General features: G+C 56.5%; 2 protein-coding genes and 1 long non-coding RNA gene across 4 annotated transcripts in view; 2 read left to right on the top strand and 1 right to left on the bottom strand.

The window, feature by feature from the left end:
* The first annotated feature begins 1,953 nt into the window (after positions 1-1,953).
* DLX5 (distal-less homeobox 5) lies at positions 1,954-4,686 on the top strand. The gene is made up of 3 exons (XM_063176631.1): positions 1,954-2,400; positions 3,590-3,774; positions 4,001-4,686. Exons 1-3 carry the CDS (start codon positions 2,046-2,048, stop codon positions 4,331-4,333), a joined length of 873 nt encoding a protein of 290 aa, XP_063032701.1. The 5' UTR covers positions 1,954-2,045; the 3' UTR covers positions 4,334-4,686.
* Positions 4,687-12,167: 7,481 nt separating this feature from the next.
* On the bottom strand, positions 12,168-16,806 carry DLX6 (distal-less homeobox 6). The gene is made up of 3 exons (XM_063176618.1): positions 16,281-16,806; positions 15,218-15,411; positions 12,168-13,310 (listed from the first exon to the last, which is right to left on the bottom strand). The coding sequence occupies exons 1-3, from the start codon at positions 16,639-16,641 to the stop codon at positions 13,059-13,061; spliced, it is 807 nt and encodes a 268-aa protein (XP_063032688.1). The 5' UTR covers positions 16,642-16,806; the 3' UTR covers positions 12,168-13,058.
* A 1,305-nt stretch (positions 16,807-18,111) lies between these two features.
* The window catches only part of LOC134415872 (uncharacterized), a 69,746-nt gene continuing 67,182 nt past the window's right edge, over positions 18,112-20,675 (top strand). For both annotated transcript variants that reach the window (XR_010027127.1, XR_010027128.1), the window contains exon 1: positions 18,112-18,286. This is a non-coding gene — a long non-coding RNA (uncharacterized LOC134415872). The remainder of the gene's footprint in view (positions 18,287-20,675) is intronic.

Raw genomic sequence — 20,675 nt, 5'->3', positions numbered from 1 at the left:
CGGGACGACTTGGCGGGGACCCGCCGCGGCTCCAGCGCTGCCGGGGCTGGGTGCGAGACCGGCGCCCAGCTCCTCTCCCCTAAAACGGCACCTTCCTGCCCGAACGTGTTGAAGTGCAGTGCCCTGGAATTTATGACACAAATGGGCTTTCCTCCCCCTCTCCCCCTCTTCGTCTGCTTAAAACCTCTACCGTCCCTTCCAGCTGGATGCAAACTGGGAGCTTTAATAAACTTACTCTCCCCTTCCCCAGTCATAAACATATATCCCTCTCTGAGTCCTCTCTTTACAATAAAAAAAAAAAATGGGAGGGGGAAAGGGAAGAAATAGAGGGGAGAGAGATATTTCCAATGGATTTAAGTAAGTGAATCATGTAATGAAATGCTTAGGGATTTGTTTAATGTGATTTTATATGAGCTGTGGACATTTCCAAAGCAAACAATAAGTTCAAGTACAACATGCACGGTTGTGTTACAAGTGTTACTCAGCTGGCTGGGAGATCTTCGGTGAGCAAACAGGCTAAATCTGGAGAGTAAACAACTTCAGAAAAATCTACAACTCCAGGTCACTGAAAACAGCCTTTTATTTGTTTTCCTTAGTGTCTAGTAAAATTTGATCCTTTTTTTTTTTTTTGCAACACTGCTGTAAAATCAGCAGGGACGGGCATCAGCAGCCCGTGGCCCTGCCCGGCCCGGACATGAAGCGCTCTGCGGGCACCTGGGAGCACGGATGGGTGCGGGAGGATGGGTGCAGGTGAAGGAGGGAGCTGAGGCCCAGGGGCTGTGGGGACGATCCCCCTGTAAATGGGTGCGGGAGGACGGGTGCAGGTGAAGGAGGGAGCTGCGGGCCCGGGGGCTGTGGGGACGATTCCCCCGCACAGCGCCGGCCGCAGCTGTGGGGCTGTCACCAGGAAAGCGGGCTCTTGCACAGCCTCCGATGGAGAAGCCCCACGACGGCCTCACAGCGATCCTGCCCACGCGTGAGGGGGATTTGAGCTCCCTTCGTGAGGGGCTCTGACCACCCTGGGCCGGAGGCGGACCAGACGGTGAGCATCGCCCCGGGGGCTGCAGGAGCGCACGTCCTTGGGGCCGAGCGCTCACAAGCCAGCCTTGAGGGGCTCCAGAGCTGGCGAGAGGGTCGGGGGCTCTCCAGCCACGGGCATCGTGCCACGGGCAGGCTGTGTTTCGCGAAATCCCCGGGTAGGTGGGTGTCCCTAGGCCGGATGGTGCCCCTGGCAGCTCCCCCACACCCCACGCGGGGCATTATACCGGGAGCCTCCCGCTGGCTCCGGGCCGTGCCGGGGTCTTGGAAATGCAGGAAATGATGTAACTAAAATTCAAGGTACTCGGGGGTAATGGGGTTTGCTGTGTTTAGCGCGGAGGTCCCGGACGTTTCCCCGGGAAAGAAGGACGGTCCGAGGGAAGCAGCGCGGCCAGACGCTCATGGTTATTGTCACCAGATCAGAAATCGAGTTGGAGCCAGGAGCGCCCGGTGCGGTGTTCCCAAGCCATCAGCGTAGCCAAGGGGGACCGGACGGCAAATCCGAGCGGCGTGGCTGCAGCCTCCCCCGGGGCGCTGCGGGCGGAGTGCGGGGGCACCGGGCTGCGGGCTGGCCGAGCCCCCTCGCCGGCTACAGGGATGGGGGGAGCCGGAAACCTCCCAATCACGGCGCTCCGACTCGGAGATTGCTGTTGGTATTCACTTTAAAAAGAGGTTGAATGGGACTTTTTTTCCTCCTTTTTTCCCCTCTCTCTCTCTCTCTTTTTTTTTTTTTTTTTTTTTTTTTTTTTTTTTTTAAGCCGAAGCTTTGTTGTGCTAAACTAGTTGGACGAGTTAGGGTGTCGCTGCTCCCGATTGCTCTGGCCAATGGAACCCGATCCACCCTGCTGTGCGTAAGAGCGCAATTAAGGATTTAACCAAGCCTATGCTGCGCCCCAGCCAGCAGTCTGCCGGAGACAGACACCGCGCCGCAGCCTCCTCCCCCAGACATGTCTGCTTAGAGCCGAGCAGCCCCGCCGCCAGCCCCTGCCCGCCGCCGGCCCCGAGCTATGACAGGAGTGTTTGACAGAAGGGTCCCCAACATCAGATCCGGCGACTTCCAAGCTCCTTTCCAGACGGCTGCAGCCATGCACCACCCGTCCCAGGAATCTCCCACTTTACCCGAGTCCTCCGCCACGGATTCCGACTACTACAGCCCGGCGGGGGGAGCCCCGCACGGCTACTGCTCGCCTACCTCGGCTTCCTACGGCAAAGCGCTCAACCCCTACCAGTACCAGTACCACGGCATGAACGGGTCTGCCGGGAACTATCCTGCTAAAGCCTATGCAGACTACAGCTACGCCAGCCCCTACCACCAGTACAGCGGCGCTTACAACCGCGTCCAGAGCTCCGCCAGCCAGCCAGGTGAGGGCCGGGGGCCCGGGGTGTGCGGGACCATCCCGCGGCTTTGCGGAGGCTGGGGGAGCGCGCCCCGGCGGATCCCTGACCCGCGGAGCGCGGGGATGCGGCTTTCCCTGAGCCAGAAGGGAAACTGAAAATAAATAAATAAATGGGGGGGGGGGGGGAGAGAGAATTGGGAATGGAAAAAAAAGTGGAGAACTGGTTTACTCGTCTACTTTTTTTGACCAGCTCGCATGAGCTAAACTACAAATTGTAGGACTAGCGCTTTAGCGCTTCTGTCAGCTGCCCCCGGGCCCCCACGGCTGCCTCCCTCCTCCTTCCCCTCGCAGGAAGAGGGAGAAAATAGCCGAGCCTTGTTGCGTGTCTCAAACTCAGGTTCGCGGTGTTGAAGAAAGTTTCCTTCCCTCTGTGCTGGAGGGGCGGGGGAGGAGACTGGGAGGGGGAGACCAGCAGTGGCGGGGCTGCGAAGCCGGGAGCGTTTTTCGCCAGAAAGCGTCGCGGTTTTAGTGCTTTACTTCTTTGTAACTTGCTGTAGGAGGGAAAAAAAAAAAGAAAGAAAGAAAAAGAAAGAAAAGAAAAAAAAAACTAGAAAGAAAGAAAAGGAAAAAAAAAAAAAAAAAAAAAGAAGAAGAAGAAGAAGGGGTCAGGGAGGAAAAAAAAATAAACAAGTCCGTGGTAAAGCCAAGCGGCTGGGGCTTGGCTGGGACGAGTGCGGTCGCGGCGGCGCTTGGGGACACGCCGGCGGCGGCAGGGGCTGGCGCGGCTGTGCGGAGGAAGCGGTCGGTGCTTGGGTCCGACCTCGCTCCGGACAGAGCTGTTCCCAGCAGGGCCCCCCATCCTCGCAGCGCCGCGCATGCCCTGCGCTCCCGCCCGCGCCGCGCTGCGCGCCCGGCAGGATGCCCGGGGCGGGCGCGGGAGGCGGAGGAGGAGGAGGAGGGCCGGGGGTGGCCGAGGCCGGTGTGGAGGGAGCGGGTTCCCCCCGTCTCACCGCGGGGAGGCTGCGCGGGGCCGCGCCCGGCTGGCGGAGCCCCGGGGGGAGCCGCAGGGGCCCGTCGGGCCGGCGCCGCTGCCCAGCCCGGCCCGGCCCGGCCCGGCCCGCGGGCGGGATGCCGCCCCGGCGGCGCGGAGCGGAGCGGAGCCTGTCCCGAACTTAACAAGTGTGCGTCTCTCTCCCGCTCTTGCGCCCGTGCAGAGAAGGAGGTGGCGGAACCCGAGGTGCGGATGGTGAACGGCAAACCAAAGAAAGTGCGCAAACCCCGGACTATTTATTCCAGCTTTCAGCTGGCAGCGTTGCAGAGGAGGTTTCAGAAGACCCAGTACCTCGCCCTGCCCGAGCGGGCCGAGCTGGCAGCCTCCCTGGGACTCACGCAAACACAGGTACCGGGAGCGGCTCGGCCCGGCCCGGCCCGGCCCGGCGGGTCCAGAGCCCGGGCTCACCCCGGCGCGGCGGGAAGGGCCGGATCGGGCCCCGGAGGGCGGGAGGGCGGCGGGGCGCCGCAGCCGCGGAGCACCGGCTTGCCAGGCGGGCATTAATGGTGTCGCTTTCCCTCCCCACTCCCCCTTTCCTCCCTTCTCCTCTCCTCTCCTCCCGCCCCGCTCCCAGGTGAAAATCTGGTTTCAGAATAAAAGATCCAAGATCAAGAAGATCATGAAAAACGGGGAGATGCCTCCGGAGCACAGCCCCAGCTCCAGCGACCCCATGGCCTGCAACTCTCCACAGTCACCTGCGGTTTGGGAACCTCAGGGCTCGTCCCGCTCCCTCAGCCACCATGCCCACGCACACGCTCACCCTCCAAACTCCAACCCGTCCCCTGCATCCAGCTACCTGGAGAGCTCCACTTCCTGGTACCCCGCTGCCAACTCCATCAACTCTCATCTCCAACCCCACGGCTCCCTACAGCACCCGTTAGCGCTGGCCTCTGGGACGATTTATTAGAGCCTGACCATTATTATTTTATTATTTTTTTGTTGCTCCTTGGACTCCTGTGTTTTACTGTTAAGGAATAATAACGAAAGGAATGCATATGGGGAATTTTTAAAAGGGAAAAGAAACAAACAAAAAGATTAAAATGTGTAAAGCTTGTGCATGTAACTTATTGCATTTCAAAGGAAACCTTTTTTTATACAATACGGACGTTTTTTGGCTCAGCTGTGGACACTATCATTGGTGCCTTGAAATCTATGACCTCAACTTTTCCAGAGACTTTTTTCAATGTTATTTTAACCCTGTAAATAATTGTAGATAGAGGAATTAAACTGTATATTCTGAATAAAATAAAATTATTTCGACCAAGAGAAATGTTTCCAAATTACCCCTTCTTCTATTAATAAGAGGGAAAAAAAATATATAATACTGATTTGCTTTCAGAAAGAAAGTGAGGAAAGAGGCCGGGAGCTGGGAGTTCGTGTTCTGCTCCAGTGCCGTGGGGTGCCCCCGCAGTCCGGCGGGGTCTGGCCCCTGCAGGTACCCGCGGCGCTCTCTCCCCGCTGGGAAAGGGGCTCTGGCAAGACCGCGTCCATCCCATGCACAGCGCTGTAGGCTGGAGGGAAAGCTGCCCATCCTCATGCGAGAAAGCGAATCTCTCGCCTTAAGCCGCCCTGAATCCTTTCCTGAGAGCAATTAGCGTCGAGAGCTGCACACTCCACAGCCCATCAGTCGCCCGTGTGCGCTCGGCTAATTATACAAATTACGTTTCCGTCAAAGTGAGCCACTAAATATGAGAAAAGAATAAAATGAGGGCCCCGCTCTCTTCGCTCCTGCTAAAAGCCTGCGGCGGCTTCGACTGAAGGAGGAACGTTTCGGAGGTACTTTTATTGTTTTTGTTTTATTTCTACACGATTTAGGGAAAAACCCGTGCGTCAAAGGGCTGCCCAGTGCTGGGGCACGGCGTGGCCGGAGTGCTGCCCGAGGCGCGGACCCCTCGCACGGAGCACGGGCTCTCTCTCTCCCAGCCGAAATCCTGGCCGGGGCCCCGCGGCCATGCAGTTCCCACGGGGACCCCCATCCCGGGGGCAGCGGTAACTCACGGCCGTGCGGGTACGGCGGCAGCAGTGAACGCGCCAAAGGCGCCGCTGGAAGGATCCCCGAGATGAAAGATGCCCCTCTGGCAGCTGAGGCTGGCGGGGAGAGCGCTGGAACGGAGGGAGGCGAGGCCCGAAAAGGCACGCTCCTGCCCTGGGGCGCCCTTACCTATCTCCACTCTTCCTCCCCGCTGCCCTCCCCCTCCTTTTTTCTCCTTCCTCTCCTGCCTGCCATGTTTTGTGCGTGTGAGTGTGGTTTGAGCAGTTTTCTCCCCAGAGAAAGAAGCCCGGTTTGCTGTTGTGTAGCAGGTTTGGGGGCTGGTAATTGTCTTGCAGTACAATAGAGCAGTTTGTTGGGTTGCGCTCCCTGCACGCCGGGGAGGCTGCGGGGGTGCCGCGGGCGCTGCTGCCCACCCCTGCCCACCCCTGCGGCCGCCGCTCCCCATCCCTTCCGCCCTTCTGCGTACTGTCTCCTGCTCTTTTAACTCGCAAGGTTTCAGGGACTTCCTGTGACTCTTGGGGCTGGCGAAGAGCTCGGCTTCATCTCTTCTGCTCACTTCCATCCTGTGCGAAAAAAAAAAAAAAATTTAAAACTTGACCCTTTCATTTTCTTCCGCTCTTTTCCTCATTTCCCTCTAGACAAGTATTCAACCTGCAGTGAGAAATTCTCCCCTCCCGGAGGTCACTTCCCTTTGCAGAAAGGTTTGGACACAGGAGGTGGAAGTCAATTTCCCAGGTGGGTCCACCCACCCCTTTCTCTGAGGAGCTGCCGGGGGCTGTTGGGTTACGGTAACCTGCCGGGGCCGGGACGGCCCGGACGGACAGCGCAGGAACAGCTCCGGGAAGGCGAAGTGCCGGCAAACAGCACGCCCGGCAGAAATGGGAACTCACACCGTGGCCGCTGGACCAGGCATCGCTCGCCTCTCCAAGCCAGCCGAGTCAGCTCGGCTTGGTTTCCATGCCAGTCCCCCACCCTGCTTAATTTCTCCTCCGCCCAGAGCGGGTTGGTGTTGGGCAGGTCGGGAAAAGCCTGGCATCCCTCCCCTGGAGAGGATAAGAAAGAAATGCCCTCGCCGGGGCTCCCCGTCCCGTGGCCCCGACCTCGATGAGCGCTCAGGGCCGCCCGCCCCTCCGGAGAGCCCCGGGCCGAGGGGACGGATGCTCCCGTCCGCTCTGTCCCCGCACACAGGCAGGCACAGCCCGGCGCCTCTCCCCGCCTGGGCGCACCCCTGGGCTCCGGCGGCGGCCGCAGGGAGCCCGGCTTGGCCAGGCCTCCCCCCCTGCTTCCCCGGGAAAGGATGGCATGAACTGTCCTTTGTCTGATGCCGGGTTTGGGCTCGGCGGATTGCTGGCTCGGGGCTTTCCCCGCCCCTCCCCCTCTTCCCCTCCCTTCTGTTTTCCTGGCGGCCACTTCCATGTGGAGCCGGGGCAGTTCGGGGAGCCGAGAGGAGCCACATTCCTGTGGGTGCCGAGCGGCTCCAGGGCTGAGCCACAGGGCCTGACACACACACACACACACACACACACACACACAGAGAGCAGCCTGCAGCCCCCGCTTCCCCAGATCGAGAGCTCCTGACACCGCCTGCCCCCCTTGGGGCTCTCACACCCGCAGCACATCCACATATCCACCCCCGGCCGGGACGCACCCCTACATCGCCCCCAGCCAGACACACGCAGTGCCCGCCACCCCTCGCACGGCGGCGGGAGCAGCGCCTTCCCGCACTCGCCGGAGCCCCCGCTCCTGCCCGGGCATCTCCCGCACCGCCCGGGGCACAGCCTCCATCCTGCCGGGCACTGCCGGGCACAGCCTCCATCCTGCCGGGCACTGCCGGGCACAGCCTCCATCCTGCCGGGCACAGCCGGGCACAGCCTCCATCCTGCCGGGCACTGCCGGGCACAGCCTCCATCCTGCCGGGCACAGCCTCCATCCTGCCGGGCACTGCCGGGCACAGCCTCCATCCTGCCGGGCACTGCCGTCTCGTCGCCGAGCGCCTCGGTTCCCCTCCCGCGCCTTCCCGGGGAAAGGAAAAACACCCCTCCAACCTGTCACGGCGGCAGGGCAGCCCGCTTGTCAGGCGTTCCTGTCGCCCTCTTACTCCCCTGGGTGTGCCCCGGGCGTTCGCTGCCCGCGGCCGCGCTGCCTGCGCGGGCCTCCGCGCTCTGCCCGCTCCACCGCCGGCAGCGCTGTGTCCCCAGAGTGCATCCCACATGTGGCATCAATTAAAGATTTCTGCCACGCAATTTTGCGACTGACAGACTTTAGGTGTTTCGGTTGTGGATTAAGGAAAGGAGATCTATTGCTTCGGGAAAATCGGGGCGGGGGGAGTGGGGTGTGGGAACCCCGTCTTCTTGCTTTCAGTCATTTAAGCGATTGCTTGCAGTAACTCAATAACCTGTTTTATAGGTCAGATAAGAGCTGTGAAAATAGGAAACGCGAAGTTTACATTAAGCCTCTCTTTCTCTTTTTAGGGAGAATCTGTGTTGCATCAGTTAAATAGTTCTCTTTGTTCCGTGGTGTGTCTATTTATATGCGATTCAGGGAGGATGATAAACAATAGTTTATCTGCCTGGAATACAGACCTGATAAATCCCGCCACGACACATGCCCCGGCTGTCTGTGAGAGCACTGACACGACCCTCAAAGCCGCGGGTAAAACTCACGGCTCTCTCACCTCCTTCATCCCCTTCAGGTGAGGGCCCAGAGTGCCGGCCCCGGCCAGAACCGGCGACAGATGGGGCATTTGGCGAGGAAGAGCTTGGGGGCGGCTTCTCGCTCCTCTCCCGCAGCCGCCTGCCCCTCGGCGCTGCCGGAGAGGCTGTGTCAGCCTCCGCCTGGGCTCTGCAGGATGGCTCCGGCAGCCTCTCCGGGCCGGATGCTGACCCGGCTTCGTGCTCTGCAGCGGCATCATCTGCCTGGCTGCGGAGCTGGCCCTCCGTTCCAGGAGAGCTTCACGCTCTCATCGATACGCGCCGTACAACGCGTTTTGTAGGGTTTTCGCCTCGCGCTATCCACTGAGCTTTCTTTTATTCTCCTGGTGTTTACTAACGCGCATGGAGAAAAGGGCGCGGGGCTGGACTGCGGGCTCCCAGGAGCGGCTGCGGTCGGGAGAGGCCAGCGAGGGCCGGGATCGCAGCTCTCCCGCCCATGGGGCCGGCCCCGGGCGCTGCTTCTTCTCATCTGGACCCTGCGGAGACCAAGCGGGGACCAACCGGTCCGGCGGCAAGCGCGCTTTGATGATCTAGGTCATTAAAAATGAAGCGGGTTTGTGTATTTCGTGTCCAGGGTTAATAAAAGTTAATCAGGAGTCGAAAGCCAGCTAGCCCGGTGAGTTAACCTCGCTAGCTGCAGGTAGTCCTGTTAGCCAGGCTCTTTTGATTAATTAATTACAATTGAGTCGGTTCTGTGGTAATTTCCCTAAGGACCCCTGAGGACGGTCCAGCGGGGGCGCGGGGGCGCAAAGGGCTCCGCATCCCGCCGCGGAGAGCGCCCGGCGCCGCATCCCGCACCCCGCGCCCTCCTCCGCCCGGTGCCGGAGCTCCCGAGGCTGCTTGCCCGAAAGTGACGTTCAGTCACCTGAGAGGAGGCACAAGACAATGGCGAGCCCTCTTTTGGGGATGGGTGGGGAGCTCGGGGATGCTCCGGGTGCCGGGGAGAGCCGAGCCGAGAGGCGGACTGATGCGAGGCGGGAGCCGAAGCTGCAGTCCCTGACTGCACATCAGGCTCGCAGACGTTGAGATTTGGACACGTAACGCTGCAGACCACTGATTTGCTATTTTCTTAATTCCCGCTCTTCTCATTCCCTATGAATCAAACAGTCTTTTGTCCTTCAGAGTTTGATTTGATCGCTACTGTTCACATTTCACTTTTGTATTTTTCCCTCCCTATACCATTACTCATTGAGTGCCCCGTGAAATTACAATCGTACATTTTCAACTCAGCAACCCATTTGCAGTGCAAAAATAGGGTCTAAATAATGGCTGAATTAGCCCTACTGGACAGTTTCAGATGTAACACTCTGTAATAATTATATTGCAGGCTGGATTAGGATGCTATTATCATAATCTGGACGTTTACAATTATCTGTAATTTGCAAAGATGCGCCAGGTCTTGATTACAGCAGGTTTTTTTTATCAAGCTAACCATCACTAAACAGTGACAGTAATAACAGCTAATTTTGCTGGCAATATAAGAGGTGCTGGGGTGTGCAAACAATTTCACACCTGGATGTGCTCACTCAACCAAGAATATAGAGAAAGAGCTTCTGCCCTGAGACTCAGAAAAATATTCTCCACTGCTTCTGTTCAGTACAGATTTCTAGACCCCGATCCTTGCTTAGCAGATTTTCAGAGGGGTAAGTTTTGGGGCTCGCTCGGGTTTGGGGCTGGTTTGTGGCTGCTCCGCGCCTCGCCCGTCGAGGCACGCTCCGTCTGTGCTCCCTCCCCGCACCGGCGGTCATTCCCGCGCAGGTGGTTTCCCTCCCCGGCCGGACCCCCACGGATAAGCGCCCCCGTTCCCGATGCTGCCGGGCATGCGGCGGGAGCCCCGACGGGACGGGCTGCCGGAGGGGCGGCGCGGGACTCGGCGGAGGAGCCGTGCGAACCCCGGGGCAGCCCGGTCCGCCCGTGCCCCCGGCGGGGCGGCGGCAGCGCCTTTCCACAGCTCCCGGGGCGGCGGCAGCGCCTTTCCGCGGCTCCCGGGGCGGCGGAGCCCGGCGGCGGCGGGCGGGCGGTGTGGGGGCCGGCGCAGGCAGCCCGGCGGCGGCAGGGTTGGCGCTGCCGTGGGAGCTGCCGGGCTCCATCCATAGATGACGCTGTTTCACGAGAGTCTCCCGGGGCGGCCGCCGCGCGAGTGGGAGCCGCCGCTGCCACTCACTCCCACCCGGCTCCCGGGCAGGCCTACCTTTCCCACCTTCTCCCACGCCGCTAAGCTAATGGGGCTTTTATTATTGTTGTTAGCGTTTACTTGCTCGCTCGCTCGCTTGTTGTCCGGGCTTTTTCTGAGCCTGTTTGAGGAATCGCTCGGGGGAGGAGGGCACGGCGCAGCCAGAGGCTTTCCGCGCCGGCACCCACGCGCGGCGTGCGGGGGAGGACGAGACCCCAGGAGGGGCAGCGAGCCCCCCGCTCCCCGCCCCCAGCGCGGGGACGGACGGACGGACGGACGGACGGACGGACTGCCCGCCGCCACCCCGCGGGGCGCACGCCGCGAAAGGGTTAAAGCGCCTGCGGGGGCCGGCCGGGCCGGGCCGAGCCGGGCCAGGCTCCCCGGGCATCCTTGGCCCTTGTGCGAGGAGAGGGGAGCCCGCGCAGGGGCCGGCGTGGGGGAGAGGGGGGGGAAAGCGGGGTTTTCTGAAAGATGCACACAATGCTGTTGGTTTAAATGTATGGTAGCTTTCTCTCCAGTGTCATTTGAATAATTCAGTGAGCCCCACTACCAGCTGTACTTCTGAAGCCTCTTCCATTCTTTTCAGCATTATAATTTTGGTTAATTTTCAATTTTAGGCCCTACGTCTCTGCAATTTGTGTATGAATAACAGAATAATTTTCCTCTTTTGTTTCGCCTTTCCTGTTCCTGAATCTAAATAAAGATGGCTTTTTAGTATTAAAAGTGGAAGAAAATTACAGGTAATTATCTTTGACGGTAAAAACGCTGTAATCAGCGGGCTACATGAAAAATTACTCTAATTATGGCTGCATTTAAGAGAATGGAAAAAAAACCTTCTTGTGGATAAAAACCTTAAATTGTCCCCAATGTCTGCTTCAAATTGGATGGCACTGCAGCTGGAGGCTTTGTTCAGAATTGATCCTGGGGAGCTCTGAACCCAAAGTTTCACAGTGGGAAGGGGAAAAAAAGAAAAGAAAACATTTTTCCTAATGTAACAATACGAATGGTAGAAAATGACAAGACTGATCGGTTTTAAAGCACTCTGAAGACTGACTGAGCGTGGAAGTTGCTCAAAAAAAAAAAAACCAAACCAAAAAACACCCCCCAAAAAACTGGTATATTGGTAAGTAGTCTTTGCTTTGTGTCTAATTATAGTGACTGTCCTTTTGCACGACTGTATGTAGCTGTCATTATATGGAGCACTCTGAGGATCTCTATTGACTTCTGATAAATGGCTCAGTGGTTTCAAGGTTCATAATTTGAAGGATGCCCAGGTCTCTAGCCATTAATTCTCGCAGTATGGGGCACCCAGCTTGGATGAGGAAAAGGCTTTTCATTGTCAGTTGTTGCTGTGCTTTCCACAAGCCGGTGCGGCTGAAGCTGGCTGGACAGCGTGTTGTGTGCCTGGGCACCTCTCAGGGCTTTGCAAAACATTCCTCAGCTTGCATTGTCTGCTCTTTGAAACAAAGGAGGGCGCCTCCTTTCTTAATAATTTGGAGTCTCCAACCTTTGGGAAGAAAGACAGGGCTCTGAGCTTTGCCTCGGCGAGGAAGCTCAGCTGAGCAGCGGAGCAGTGAAATCGCAGCAGAAATGGCCGGGTGATTAGCAACTTCGTCTAGGCGTATCTTTGTGGACTCGGTACCTCCTGTCTTTAAGCCGTAGCCTTAAAACCAATTAAACCACCAGCTACCCCACCCCACTTCATCTTTTCTTTCTTTGCTTGCAGATATATGCTTTGGTAGGGGTGTCTGTGCACTCAGGCAAGCTGGGCACAAGGATCCCTCTGCCCGGGCTGATCTGGGGGGCAAGTCGGGGCAGGTGGGGATCGGCTAAGGTGAAGAGAAATAGGAGCCAGGCGGGCGTTTTGTGGCTTTTACTCTATATATGAAAGAAGACAAAAACATACAAAGTATATGTACAACTAAAATTCAACAATATATACAGAAAGGTTGCTCGGGGAAAGGTCCCTCTCGCTCAGTGGTTGAGGCTGCCGCCGGGCAGCGCTGAACCGCCCTTCCCCAGCCCGCGGCGGCGCGCCTGGCTCCGGGTCCCGCCGCGAATCCCTCGCTCTGTCTTTCCTGCTCGTCTCCGGGAGTCCGTCCGGCTGTGTGCGGTGCGGGGCTGTGCGGGTGAGGAGGCTCTTCGGGTGAGAGACGGTGGTTTCTTCTGAGCCGCAGCCCATTACATTTTGAGAAAGCATGCAGATTTTGCTTCGTGGTAGTGTTCCAATCTTACAGTATATTTGCATTTTTTTTCAACCAGTTCTCCTTTTCCATCCCCCCAATCTTAATTTTTAAAAAAATCACTTCTTCTGTCTTTTAATCCTTTCCCCAGTTCGGATTTGGTGAATAAAAATGAAGGAGCTTTGACTAGTCTCTCTTTCATCATGTAACGTCTTTAGCTCATTAAACAAGTAAAAACGGCTGCCATGGTAGATTCAGGTTCTTGTGGGCAAAGTCTGCAAAAAGTTTGTTTTGACGTATACTCCACAGAGAAAGAGGCTGGTGCCTTGGAGTCCAAAGGAAAATATCCTAAAGAGAAGTGTCTTCTGTGCGCCAGAATGAAAATTGTGTCTTTCTGTTCAAGATCAATCGCTGAGGTTACTTAAAAAAAAAAAAAAATAAAGCCACTCTGTCTCTTTGCCGCATCTACAAGTTCACACAGAGCCTGTTAGCTGGCACGGCTTGGCAAAGCAGGGGAACTTCTTGCCATGTCGAGACGAGGCGTTCTTGGGAGATTATTTCTCTTGGACAATTCACATCATTTGTGGTCTCTGCATTGTGTCTTGATGTGGAGAAGAATACCAGTGAGAATAGCCAGGCATGTAGCTGTTTGGAGGCATATTGACTCCCTTGGCAGAGGCTGAAACGTCCCAGACTGGAGGCAGAGCGGGAGAGCGAGGGGAGAGGGCAGCGGAGCCGGGCAGAGGGTCGCTCTCGTGGGGGTTACTGCCCTGCTTCAGCAGCTTCTTGAATTTGGAGCGCTTGTTCTGAAACCAGATCTTCACCTGTAAACCGAAACGCATTAGAGATATTAGATATTAGATATTAGATATTAGATATTAGATATTAGATATTAGATATTAGATATTAGATATTAGATATTAGATATTAGATATTAGATATTAGATATTAGATATTAGATATTAGATATTAGATATTAGATATTAGATATTAGGCTGCCGTCAGCGCCCAGGGCACGGCAGGGAAGACCCTGGGGGCCGGGGGTCTAATCGGGAGAAAGTCTTGAGGGCACACGCCACTCGGGCGTGGAGCTGGCGATGGGAGAGGGGAAGGAGGGGTAGCTACTGCTGCTCCCGGGCTTTGGATGCAGCTAGAGAGAACAAGGGAGGCAGAGCAGAGCTGGAAAGCGAGAGGGATGCAGGTTTTAACCTGGGACGTTGTTTTCCCGAGCAGGCCACGTTGTTGTTTCCCTGAGCAGACCACATGCTCTGAGGTGTCCTGTTTTAGCACCTCATTCAGAATTTTGGAGGTCATTTGATCGTTCGGGCAAACTGTTGTCAAACATGGGCAATCATATGATTTTGTGCCAGGAGACAAGAGCCAATAGACAAAGGGCATCTTACAAAGAAATTGTGCTTCTGAAATCCTCACGATCAGATCGTGCTGATGTGGCAGGGGAAGGAGGCATAATAGAACGAGGATTGTGGCTTTATATTAAAATGGATTAGTAAAGAAAGAATATTTTTATTTTCTCTGTGAGTAATAGTATATCAACATTGCTTTGGGTCTCATCCTGCTCCTAACCCAGCAGAACTCCCGAGGAGGGAGCCTGCACTCGATAAGGTGTGCAAGGATCAGGCCCACCGGCAGGTCAGAATTATCATAGCGATTATATATAAGTAAGACATGTATACAGAATGTAATTTTTTTTAATCAATCAAACAGAAAACAATTTCCCCATGCGTATTTGACCTCTCAAACTTTGCAATCATAATGTTTGGGGATAAGCAGGGGTTCTTCTCTAGCTGCAAGATCAGGATCGGGCCCCTAAAAAAAATCTATGCATACGAACGAGAAAGAGAGACAACAGTGAGACAGAGTGTGCATGCTGAGGATACTAAAATCCCATTTGCAAAACCATCAGGCCCATTTCCCATTATTAATGTTTGCTGAGTGTTTAAAATCGCTGTCTGGAAAAGACTGTTACCAATGACATTGATAAAACCCTGAAGTTATTTGCTAGGCTCATAGATTCACATGATAACATTTTGCCCGGATTGATCCCATCTATCCATGCTCTTCTCCACAAACCCCAGCCTGGTAAGCCTGTAATGCCTCGTATGTCTTTCAAGCTTAAATTAGCAGAATGGCACAGCTACTCCAACCACACTTAACTATGGCTTAACCTGCCATAATTTTGTACACGGCTGTCTTTGATCTTCAGATCTATTATCACCTTCCGTACATTTTGCCCAAGGCTAACCACTGCATTTGCGTTAGTCATCCAGGGTGAATTAACTATTGATTTAACAGGTATTTCCTAACGCGTTCCTGCTTCCCCTCTACCTATAAACGTTGCGAGGAGGCAGCTTTGCTTTCAGCTCTACCTCAGGCCCAGCGATTCCTTGCCTTTGTTTTGTTCTCCTTTTCACAGCTGGGCAATTGCATCTCAGTGCCGGAATTATCTGAAAATATAGGCAATTTTAAAATATCATGTGTGGCATCAAAAGGGAGCGCTTGCTCGCAGCCGGCTGAGGGAAGGGCGCTTTCAGCTCTCTCTGCCCGATCTCTGCCGCGCGTTAGGTGAGTCCCAGCGTGCAGAGATGGGAACCGTGTGCTTTACCTTTTCTACCGTTCCCGACAGAGGCCAAAATGTTTAGGGAGCATCATACTTTGCTTGGCCTTTGTTGCTCGAGCAGGGTTTCGGTGATTTGGAATTCCCAGTAATTACCTGTGTCTGGGTAAGTCCTAATGAAGCTGCCAGTTCAGCTCTCTCTGGAAGTGCCAGGTACTGAGTCTGCTGAAAGCGATGATTTAAAGCCTGGAGTTGTAGACTAGAGTAAATGGTTCGAGGCTTCCGAATCTTTTTCCCTTTTCCATTAAATCTGATTTCACCGTTTTCAATCACTGTGGTTTTTTGCTGATCTGCAAGCAAAACAACACAGCTGAAACATCACCCTCCTTAGCTATTAAACGCGGGTATTTTGGCTGCCACGGCTCCTGAAAACGCCAAAGCCCGTCCCGACGCCTGTTTAACCCCACGGCGCAGGCACAGGCTGCCGCTCGGGAGCTACCGGGAGAAAAATCAGCTGTCCGGGCATGGTGGGCACGCTCTCCTTCTTCCCGGGAAGAAAAACAAAAAAAATATAGAAAACATTTTTTAAAATTTAAAGTGCAGCGCTGGCTTTGCGAAGGTATGCCTCGTTCCAGGGCCATCCAGGTTTTACTCGGCTAATTGACTTCGCGTCGCCAGTTTGGTGGTCAGCGAATCACCAGTCCGAGACTTTTAACAATGTTTTTCCCCCCCCGCACCCCTCTGGATGGATACGTACGTCTCCCTGCAAAAAAAAGAAATACATAAATCAGACGGCCCCCGAGCGGAATGCGACCCGCTCGCCTGGAAACTTTCACTCCTCAGGTGTTAGCAGGAATTTTGCCTAAAGCCGGTCCCGCCGTAACAAAGGAGCGCCGAGCGCAGCCCCTCGCCGCCGGCCGCGGGGAAGGCGCCGGTGGCAGCGCCGCGGTAGCGCCGGCAGCCGCCGGAGGCGCGGAGGGAGCGCGGCGGCCCCGCCGCCGGTACCGCGGCACAGGCCCGGGAGGGGCCGCGGGAACGGGCACCCCCCGCCTCTCCTCCCGCCGTCCGCGCACCCGGGGCTGGCGCCTGCCTCGGCGGGAGCGGGGGCACGGCGGGGGTCGTTCTGCAGGTGCCCGGAGCGGGGGCCGGGAAGACGCCCGGGGATGGAGGGAGCGGGGGGAGAAGCTGGCAGCGGGTTCGGGAAGCGGTGCCGGCTCACCTGCATCGTCCGCCCGCGTCTGGCTGGCCGAGCTGCTGTTGTGGTAGGACTGGAGGTAAGGGCTGTGCTGCGAGTGGCTCACGTAGGGGTAGGCGGCCAGCGAGCGGTGGTTGTAGGAGCCGGCGCTGCCGGAGTAGGGCGAGCTGTGGTGGTGATGCTGGTGGTGCGGGTGCGAGCCGGCGGCGGAGTGCAGGCAGTGCAGCGGGTAGTGGGCTCCGGCCATCGCCGGCGAGCTCTGCTGGGAGTGGGGCGGCGGCGGCGGCTGCGGCGGCGGCGGCTGCTGCTGCCCGAACTCCATGAAGGCGGATTTGGAGGAGTCTTGCGCGTCCAGCCCGTCAGCCATCGTAGTCATGGTCATCATCAAAGTTTGGGAGGGAGAGCGCGGTGCTCCCCGGCTCGCCCCCCGCGCTCTGCCTCCTCTCTGCCCAGCCACCGCCGCTCCCCTTACCCGCCGCGGCACCGCTGGAGAGGCGGCGGTGATTTAATTTAATTTCTTTTCTTTTTTTTTTTTTTTCTTTTCCGCCTTTTTTTTTTTCCTTCCCCCCCTCCTCTCCAAGGAGCCGTTGTGCGAGGGGCCTCGTTCACTGAGGGAGGGGAGGAAGGGGAGGGCGGTGTGCGGGGTGTGTGAAGGGGGAGGGCGGGCTACTCCCGCCGCTTTTTTGCGCCGCTCTTTTCCCTCATCCCCCCGGCGCGTGGGGTGGGTGTTGTTTCTTTTTTTTTTTTTAAGGTTTTTTTTTCTTTCCTGGGGGGGGGGGGCGTGGAGGGTGGGGGCAGTTTGAGGTGGGAGCCGGGAAAGTTGGGGCTCCGGCGCTCCGACTCCAAGGGCAGGGACGCGCACGAGTCGAATGGTTCGGCTCCGGAGGGCAGCGCCTCCCTCATTGGTCACTCGGCCCCCTGACGTCATAGCCGGCAGCGCGCGCGGAGCCCGCGCCCGCCCCCCTCGCGCGCCCCCCCCCCCCCCCCCCAGAAGAGCCGCGCGCCTTGCGCGCCCCGCACGGAGGGGGGGGGGGGGGAGAGCCCGTGCCCATCCCCCAAACCCCGAACCCCAAACCCCGCATCCCCCCGCACACCAACCCCGCATCCCCCCGCACACCAACCCCGCATCCCCCCGCACACCAACCCCGCATCCCCCCGCACACCAACCCCGCCATCCCACACCTCCCCCCGCCGCCTCCTTGCGCGGTATTTTCGCCGCGGCGAAGCGACGCGCAGCGCATTTTCCCCCGCTGAACGCAGCAGCAGCGGCAGCAGCTCCCGTAATGGCTTTCAAATATATGCAAATGGCTACGTGCGGTTGGCGGTTTTGGCAAAAAGCTTGATTAGGATATAAACGACCCAAGGAAAAAAAAAGTGCCTGCGCCCTAAATTTGTCTTTAGATTACAATTCCAGTTGATTTTATTTTATTGTCAACATTGTTAATGATAAAAATAGAGTCGTTTTACAGTTATTTTTACTTTCTGGAAGGAGGCAATTAGACTTCTAATCAGGAATACACAAAAATCTCCCATGATTAACTGCAGTACTTTGTTCAAATTGCTGCTATAAAATTCAGAACAATTTGCCTGTAATGATTATGGACTGGGTTTATTTTGGGAGGTGGAATAAAAGTGGATATAGCATAAATTATCCTCTAATTATACACCAGTGTCGCCTCAATTATCCTCTTATCAAAATGGTTGTCTAACTGCCGCATTTAGTTTCAATTCTCTCCTTTTTTCTATAAAAAGAACTTCATACCTTGTTATTATTAATCCATTTATTATTTGCAAGGGGATTTATATCCGAACATCCAGGTGGTATTACCACTTCTCTTTCAAAGATGGACTAGGGAAAGACATTAAGTTTGATCCGGCACGGCGGAGGATCTCTCTCTCTCCTCTCTCCTCTCTCTCCCCCCTCTCTCTCACCCCCTCTCTCTCTTTTTTCCCCCCTTTCCCTCGCTTAAATCTCCTCGCGTCCAGCTAAGCATGAACTCCAGAGACAGACCCCACCGGAGAGGACTGAGGTAGGAAGGACCCTGCGGAACTCGCTAAGCCTAAAGAAATCCGAAAGTTGCTCTAGACGGGGAAAGGGGCTGGAGGCTTCGGGCTTTGAAAGCCAACACCGGCACCAGCAGCCGCTGCTTCCAAAACCTCGCGCAGCCCAGAGACGTCCCCAGACCGATGCCGGGTCTTGACACTGGCTCTCAATGCGACATTCCCTGAGGATTGGTTTTCAGATTCTGCAGATGTTTATATATATATATATATAATTTTTTTTTTACGCGTCGCTTGTGGAAATACTTAGAGGGGTTCATTTTTTCTTTCTGGGATTTTTTTCTCTTTTTCATTTTTTCCTTTATCTTGGAGTTGTGCTTCCCCACAGCCCGATCATTAGCTCTGGGAAGCCGAAGGATGCGAGCCCCCTCTTCGCATACCGTTGGGGAGGGGGGGAAGAGGGGGAAGGAGGATGCCAAGCGATGCTCTGTCGGTGGAAGGGCATAACCCGTAGTGTCTCTGCACTTGTAGTTCATATGGCTTCTTTCAGGGGGGCATGGGGGAGGCATGTCTTTTTTTCCCTTGTGGCTGGGATGTTCTGAGCCCCCTTAGCCACCCTCTCATCGTTGTTTCACTTCTTGAGCCCTTGGAGTCGGTTCAGTAACTCTGAATGCAGTTGTAAGTGTCTTGCCTTGTTCTCCGGCTTTTAACAAGGGTTCCACTTTAACACGCGAAAGGGTAACCCGATCCAGGCGTTTACAAATCTACAATGAATAAAAATATAGAGAAAAGGGGAAGAGAAAGGAAAGAATTCCTACTGAGAGTCTTTATTCATAGGTGTAGGTAATGTACTCAACAGGAACAGGTACATTTGGCAGTTTTATTGCTTTATACCCTCCAGCTTGCTGTTAACATCATGAAGGCGTTTTTTCGCAGGTGCACATACTAGCATTTTCTCCAGCAGCAAGAGCATGCACAACAAAAGATGTCAGAAAATAGGCTGGGGAGTGTTTGCAACACGTTGTTTTCTTGTTTCGAAATAATTCCTGCCTCGTAATGGATGATAACCCCGGAATGGGGGAAAGTTGGGCAGGAGAGGAAATCGCTTTGAAATAATACCTATATGCCGTCTTGGCGGAGGGAATAAGGCGTCTGAGTCAGACAAAAAGGACAAGAAGAAAAGACAGGGAGAATCTGCGGGAACCGCTTCCTGCCATAGGCAGCAAACGGAGTTGCTTGTGCATCCATCTCTCGTTCAGCCCAGCTGACGGGCGAGATGCGGCGGGGCGAGCGGGACGAGCAGCGGCTCCGGATGTGGCCCGGGGGGATGCGGAGCCCCCGCCGAGCCCTCGGTGGGCGCCGGCCGGAGGGAAGAGCTGCAAACCCGGCGCTGCTCTTCCCCCGCGGTGCTCACGCATCCCCGTCTGTCGTCAAGACAGTTGACTCCGTCCAACCTCACACCGATAATTTTGCTCAATTTAATTAGGCCCACCGGGGGTCGCGGGGGGCGTGGGGGTGGAGTGGGGAGCAATAGGGACCCGAGCCGTGCCCCGGTAGAAGCGGCAGCGGCAGGGGTATTTCTTTTCCCAGGTTCAGGTGCTGAGCCCGCGCTCTGGAGGGGGATGCCAGGGCACAGGGAGGTCCCTCCCGCTGGGCACACTGCGCTGCCGGGCACCGCTCCTCCCTGGCTCCCATTTGCGCGCAGCCGAGCTCCGTCATCGGCCTCTTTCTGGAGAAATTAGACCTGAATCAATAGCTCTGGACGCATCAGAACAGTGCAGTGTCCATTTCCCAGGGTGGGTGACTCGTGAAAAAGGGGTGGGGACGGGCACCCCACACCTCCTAGTCCCCTTGCCCTGAAGTGTCTCCGAAAGTGAGCGGGCAGAAGTCACGAGTGAGGGGCGGGAGCCCACGAGGGGAGCTGCCTTGCCTCAGCTGAGCTTCCCGGGAGCCGCGAGGGGCCGGGCGGGCCGGGAGCCTGCCCGGATGGGGCAAGGTGCCAGTTAGGGGGAGGCTGGGCACTGTCCCGGGCCGGGAGCCCCTGCACGGCCTCCGTGAGCACGCGTCCGTCCCTGGGCAAAGGCAGCAGGAATTACCCGCATGCCACCCCCCTTCCCGGCTTCCCCGCTCTTTCCGCGGCCAAGCCGAGCTCCCGGAGGTCTGGGTTGCAGCCCTGCTCGGGGGCGATGGGGATATGCCCTGTGCACTGTTCTGTGCTCTATTCCCTCCATGCCCTCGGGCCCTGCCCGCGCATCCCTGGCCGGCCTTCTCCTTTCCCCACCCCGCGGTGTAATATTCCCGGAGAATGCTCTCCGCAAGTCACCCTCGCTCGTCTGGAGAGCAAGGAGGCCTTTGCATCCCGAGCGGGATTAGGGCCGGTATCTCTGCGCTCCCGGGCTGGCTGAGAGCCTCGGGGTC

Source organism: Melospiza melodia, chromosome 1, assembly GCF_035770615.1.
Source record: "Melospiza melodia melodia isolate bMelMel2 chromosome 1, bMelMel2.pri, whole genome shotgun sequence".
In the NCBI taxonomy this organism is placed as follows: domain Eukaryota; kingdom Metazoa; phylum Chordata; class Aves; order Passeriformes; family Passerellidae; genus Melospiza; species Melospiza melodia.
The sequence above is the reverse complement of the archived record's forward strand: the minus strand, read 5'-3'. Positions and strand labels throughout refer to the sequence as shown.

Excerpts from the sequence above, each read along its gene's own strand:
- DLX6 (XM_063176618.1), bottom strand. The coding sequence starts at position 16,641 with ATGATGACCATGACTACGATGGCTGACGGGCTGGACGCGCAAGACTCC. Across the intron at positions 15,412-16,280 it reads GACGCGGGCGGACGATGCAG|ATCAGCAAAAAACCACAGTG; the intron begins GTGAGCCGGCAC and ends TTTTGCTTGCAG. Across the intron at positions 13,311-15,217 it reads TAGGACTTACCCAGACACAG|GTGAAGATCTGGTTTCAGAA; the intron begins GTAATTACTGGG and ends TTCGGTTTACAG.
- DLX5 (XM_063176631.1), top strand. The coding sequence starts at position 2,046 with ATGACAGGAGTGTTTGACAGAAGGGTCCCCAACATCAGATCCGGCGAC. Across the intron at positions 2,401-3,589 it reads GAGCTCCGCCAGCCAGCCAG|AGAAGGAGGTGGCGGAACCC; the intron begins GTGAGGGCCGGG and ends GCGCCCGTGCAG. Across the intron at positions 3,775-4,000 it reads TGGGACTCACGCAAACACAG|GTGAAAATCTGGTTTCAGAA; the intron begins GTACCGGGAGCG and ends CCCCGCTCCCAG.